A 6,168-nucleotide genomic window follows, 5' to 3' on the forward strand; every position below is an offset into this window, starting at 1 on the left:
GAAATCTGGCAGAGAGAGAGGGAGCTCTTCACTCCCCACACTAAGAAAAGGGGAGTGGTAGCACAAGCAGCTTGATAATCTCAAAAGCCACTAAATTGCTGGAGAGCAAGAGCAGGGGGGGTGGGCATTTAAACAGCATCTTATCATCAGTCCTCCTAGGAAATCAACCGATCATCACAGCAAAGGATTAAAACATGTTTAAAAAGTAATAGTGAAATGAACTAAACAAATGTCAGAGAAAACGTAAACCTCATTCTTGACCCAATATAATTCACAGGCTGACAGCAGGACCTGTGGCCAATCAACAAGCGAGCTGCACATTATGAAAGTTCCTACATTTTGGATCCTCAGAAAGAAGAATCACTACACAGTGGACTGAAGTCTGCCTCAGTTGCTCAAAGGAAAACTGTGCTCCTAAAGAGCAGCAACAGCACTGGCATGTTCCCTCATGAGTCACCTTTCTATCACTAAAACATTGCAAAGCACTTTTCAAACTACATCTTGTAAAATCCACAGAATACAATAGTGGGTGGAGGAAGTGCAGAATTAAGAAACTTGTCCAAGCTCTCAGAACATGCAAGTAACTCAGGAACAGACTCTTGCAGAAACTGGTACAGAACAACATCCTTCCATGACAACATATTGCATGTTTTCTTGGGGTTTTAAAATTAAGTAGTGTCAAGGATTACCTTAAAAGCAGGAAATTCAGATGCTTGCCTATCTGGTCAGGCATTTAAGGCATACAAAAACTGAAGAATCTATAGCTCTAAGTAAGTATGCACTTTAAAATGGTATTTTGCTCTGCTGAGATAACAGGAATTTTGAGCCTTGCATTTCACATGCATAAATTCCTCTGTCTACATCAAACTCACTAAAAATATAGAAAACGCTCCATGCTCTTCAGAAAGGGACATTCAGCACTCCCACACTTAGTAGAGGCTAAAATAAGTAAAATTTTACTTCCAATGGAATTAAATTACACATGTCCTCAAAGGGACCTTATATTGAGCACTATTGTTGTTGGTAGCTTTCTAGAGAGCCTGGGAGAACTCTCTGGAGAGCACTATCAAGTCCTTTCAAGTGAGCCGAAGTCACTACTGGGGCACCTTTAAGGAAGCAGCTTTGCAGGTAAGCATTATCTATGTGGACTCCAGACAGAGTTTCCACATTGTTACGCAGCTAGATAAAATCATTTCACACACAGAGCTATGAGAGAGCATGCCCCGATTTTAGGAAGCAAGCTATAAAGCCAAGCAACAACTCTAGTGTGCTACTCAATTAACAAACTATTACTAGTTAAAAAAACTGACCCAGCTAAGGCCTCGTCACTGCATAATGGCATTATGCAACTCTCCCCTTGATTATAAGCAGAAACGCACAATGTGTAGTTTCTCTCATGTCTGTCTCTGCAACTGAAGTTTAACAGTAGACAGAATTTTAAAAAATCTTGTTCTTCCTCCACAATCATAGTAAAAATTTTGAAGCTTAACCCAGAGTTAAGACATGATTTTTCTCTATTCCCACTACAGGAAATTAGTGATACATAATTAATCCTAACATAAATATCTTTGCCTGGGCTCCATTAAGTACATTTAATAGAAAGTACAGTTATTACCAAATCTCAACCCTGAAGCTCTCATTCTGCTCCTTGGAAAAAAAACTGAAAGCCTACTACCTTGATCTAAGTTTTTTGATAACCCATCTCCAAGAACCCAGATTCAAATTTTGTCTTGGATCCCATTCACTTGAGGGTTCGGTGACCTCCTTCTAGTCGTTTTTTTAACACAAAAGTAGGAAATTATCACTCCACTGTGAAGTCAGGAAAGAATTTGGACAACACAGCACGTGTCTGCTGGCCAAGCTCAAGATGCACTGTGATGGCAGATCCAGGCAAAAAGTTCTCGACACCTGTCCACACCACATTCAGCATTATTATGGCCAGAGTCATGAAAAGCAAAGCCAGCAAGCATACAAAAATCTGAATGCACAATGAATACTACTGATCAAACCCCACTTGATGCTAATTAACATTAAAGCTGGCCAGAACCTGCCGTGATTCAAACTTGCATTCTCTGTTCAAGCAAAACTTCAGGGAAGCCTGGCAGAACCAGTAACTAAACCACAGGTGCAGGAAAAGCTGTCTGGATCTGTGAACTGCTTTCCTGTCACGTGGTGATGGAGAACAGTCCACATCAGAGCACGATAGTTGGGAATAGTAGCCAACCAGCTAACCACACAGTGATTTCTCATGCCTTTTGTTTGTTTTATGAAAAAGAGGTTCTGCCAATTGGTTTCAGATCAAAATTCTTCCTAATCAGGAAAGAAAGAAAATTCATATAAAATGATGCTCAGTAGGAATTAATCAGAAACACAGTCCTCCTGAAGGCATAAGCCTTTTTTGGTTAAGTAAAAAGTTGCCACCAGCTAATGTGCAAGACAGTAATGATTAGCCATCTGGTGAAGGCTCCTGCTAAGCTTGCCATGTTACCCTCTACGCTGAGGAAAGCAGCAGGTGGATCAGTTACATTCTGTCCTTGCCTGCAATTGTGTGGTCATCCTTAGGAATAAGACACAAAGCTTTCCAGCGCAACCAGGAATTACAACTGTTCTGTCTTTCCAGCAGCCCATTTTTTTAATCACTGCATCCCACCTAAATTATTTAAAAATAAAAATTATCTATTGACTTTCTGAAAGCTGATTTTATCCTCAAGCTTTATCAACCTTTGTTATTTTTGCCCCTTTGTTTCCTTCTGCAAAAATTGCAACTGCGAGGAGGCTTCCCAGTCATCTAAAGAGCATCAGTAAACAAGAGCAGAGACAGATGGCTGCAGCTCAGTTTAAACCAGCACAAGATCCAGCCTCTCCCCTGCATTGCAAGTACTACCCATAAGACATAAACATATGCATCAAACCAAACAACAATGCAGTAGTCCCAAACAGAAAATAAGTACGCATATAAAATCTGATAAGGAAGAAGTCACTGTAAGGACAGGGTGCTGAGGTTTCATGTACAGTGAACATCCATTACAACTGTACAGCCTTCCAATAATACAATGGGATGGGATGACGGCGGGGGGGGGTGGAGGTGGTGGTGAAGAGTTCTCCCTCCATTGTTGCTCCCAAAAGTATCGCTGGCAAAAAACAATCAGCAGGGAAAGTAAAATCAGGCATCTCCTTCCAGCAAAGTTACTCTTTCGAGAACTAATACACTGAACTCACGCAACCTGAGAAAATGGCATCTCTGATAGGCCTCTCAATTCACCTACTACTTCAGGAATTCAGTCACATTGACAAATAACATGCTAACCCCTTATTAAAATGACAGCTTCAAAGAGACAAAGAAAACCCACAAGATAACTCACAGATTTAGAGTGATAAAATTCTATTAAAACAATCACATTGGAGTTTTTTTTCATTCCTGAATTTGATGGGTTTTCATTTACTGCATAGGAGACTACTAGTGTTAGCACAAGATACTATTTACATTATGTGCCTTGCTAAATAGACTCAGATGTCCACATACATTCAATAAATCTATCTGAATCACGATAGTTCACTGTTTGCCTCTTCCACCAACTATAAATCCACTGCGATTCCACAGGCACACCTGCATGCCTGAATGACTTACATAAGAACGGGTTCAAACATTGCCCATCCTTCCCCAAACAAAAATTTTGACCCTGCTGAAATTAAATTAACAGCTCTCCCTCAGGGCTTCCTGATATTCCAGGTTCTTCCTTTACTTAGTAGTAGCAGAAAGCTTCAAGAACAGGGTTGCACAATCATCACCTCCAATCAGCTCTAATTGAAGGATGACACCTGACAGAGCAAGAAACTAGCACTCCAATTAATATAGACAGGAAAAAACAAGATTGTGGGAACAGCATCATTATTGGTAAAGCTCCAGCAAAACCCTCAGGTTGTAGGATGTTGGCACACTACCACCTCTGAAGTAGAGTTTAACTGCTTCTCAGTTCTGGCCCCTTTTTACCTCAGTGTTCACACTGAAACTTTAAGAACTGATTAACATGGGACTCGACTGATCGTCTCAAGAGAAGGCTGAATCTACTCTTCTGGGAATCCAATCTGTATTCCTAAAACGCAGTCTGACATATACTTCTGCAGGACCTTCCTAAAACTGGAGAACTACAAAATAAACACAGACTTCTCATATTAAACAGTTGCCCCCTTAGCGCAATTCACTCAGGGTCACCTAGAAGACTTCTCCCATTCATTTCCACAGTGCTATTTCCTGCTCCATACATTTAAAAGACTAAACAAAAAGCTGGTACACACCTGTATCCCCATGGAAGCAGCTGTCCTGGTGACATCTCCCAGAAGGCAAATCTCCGTCGCTTGGCCAGATCTGTCCTGTTTTTCGTACACCCACAATAGTGGCCTCAGACACAATGACTTGCTGTTGCCTGTGCCGTTTTTGAGACTGGGGGGTTGGTGGACTGCTACTGTCAAAGGACTGCTGAGAGTTCTGGGAGGGAGAACGGCTTTTATCCCGATACATGCGGTAAGTGGTGGGGCTGGGGGAGACATGGCTGGACTGCCCTGAGGAGAAGTCTTCCTCACTGGAGGTAAGGTTCTCATTGGAGCTACAATCAGGAGTATATCCTCCTCCAATATCTTCAAAACTCCTAGGGGAATAAGATCTCCTAGGCCACGTGAGATGTTTTTCCTGGTCAGTTGTGCCCTGATTTCGCAGAATAGGTCCTTTCCCTTCTCCTTCCCCCATCATTCCACCAACATAGATACTTTGATAAGGTTGAAAGTCCATGGGCTGCCAAGGTGAGCGGTTGCTGCCATTGGCATTAATCAGGTTATCTTTGAGAAACCTGGGGTTCAGTTCAGCATCCTCATATTCTCCATCATAGCCAAAGCTGCTCTCCGAGGACCTTCCCCTGTAAGCAGGCCTCTGGAACTCACTGAAGCTGGGTACCATGTTAGAAGGGAGTGAGTGCAAAGACTTTTTGCGTTCCATTTGCATGGCTTGGCTACCAAGGGAGCTTATTTTATCAGAAACATCTTTATCGTTGACCTTTACTAGACCCTTCTCATGATGATACTCCATATTCACATAAAAGGGCTTTTCAACAACATCCTTGTTATCTCCAGAAGAATGTGAATTAACCTTTTTAATCCTCTCAAAATTGGACCTTAGGGCTGCCACACTGGTGCTGTTCCCTCTCTCCTTAGAAATAGGTTCAAACGATCCCTCCTTCTCAGCAGATCCCACTAGCCTGCGAGTGGAAGATGATCTGTGTTTTGAAGGAGAGCCATCTGTATCGCAGCGATTTTCCGTATCTTCTACTACTCTCTTCAGTTTCTCTTCACCATAGTACTTACACCTGTCCTGCTCTCCTTCTCCGTGATGGGGGCTGTCCAAAGGCGACAGGTCTGACCCATCACTCTGGGCAGATAGCTTCCGCAGAGAGGGTACCCTGGGTTTGAACTTTTCCTCCCCATGGTGCGACTTGCTTTTTTCATATTCGTCTTGGTCAGCAGGCTGGTGATGATGCAGGTCTTGGATCTGCTGCTCTGCACCCCCTTCAGGCAACTGAGAAACACGTTTAAAACCCCATCTCTGTCTATCATAGCTTTTCTTCTCCTTTGCCAGAAGAGTCTGCAGGTAAATCATGCGGAACCTCTCCTTGTTGACCTCCATCTCCAGTCTCCGGATAGATGCTTTGCACATCTCCAGCTCCTGTTCAATGTCTCCCACAGATTTCAGCTCCATTTTAGGAGGCTCAGAGTCTGCAAATTGTGCTTTCCAAGCCTCCACAAACCCCACAGGGTCCACCATTTTGCATACAGGAGTAAGTGGAGAATACGGGAAGCAGGCTTGAGAGAGCTAGGTGGAGAGAATAAACCAACCGGATCTCACATGTAGAAGCAGAAAACAGCTCCGGCAGGGTCAACTCAATGCGCCTCTTTCACGGTCCATGCAGGGTAACTGCTGGCAAACAGCAATCCTAAAAAAAAAATCCCTCGGGTCAGCCTCTCCTCCCCGTCTCCTTCAGCTTTCGCCGGCCCCAGCCCACTCGCTACTCTCTCCCCGGCATGACTGATCTTTTGCTAGAGAACAACAACGCTCCCACCCCGGCGATCCCAGAGCACTCCAAAGTGGGTGGACAAAGGAGCAGGCTCGGGGCAGGGGAG

General features: G+C 43.4%; 1 protein-coding gene across 2 annotated transcripts in view; it reads right to left on the reverse strand.

The window, feature by feature from the left end:
- The window catches only part of BCR (breakpoint cluster region), a 94,436-nt gene extending 88,624 nt beyond the window's left edge, over positions 1 to 5,812 (reverse strand). Inside the window, exons 1-3 of one of the 2 annotated variants that reach the window (XM_009700808.1) lie at positions 5,552 to 5,812; positions 5,389 to 5,461; positions 4,297 to 5,313 (exon numbers count right to left, since the gene is read on the reverse strand). In XM_009700808.1, the coding sequence (XP_009699110.1) occupies positions 4,297 to 5,313; positions 5,389 to 5,461; positions 5,552 to 5,812 (1,351 nt within the window). Of the gene's footprint in view, positions 1 to 4,296 lie in introns of both variants that reach the window. The other variant, XM_009700807.1, reaches the window with a different exon arrangement.
- Positions 5,813 to 6,168: the final 356 nt, after the last annotated feature.

This window comes from Cariama cristata, unplaced genomic scaffold (assembly GCF_000690535.1).
Source record: "Cariama cristata isolate BGI_N322 unplaced genomic scaffold, ASM69053v1 scaffold14725, whole genome shotgun sequence".
NCBI classification, from domain to species: Eukaryota; Metazoa; Chordata; class Aves; order Cariamiformes; family Cariamidae; genus Cariama; species Cariama cristata.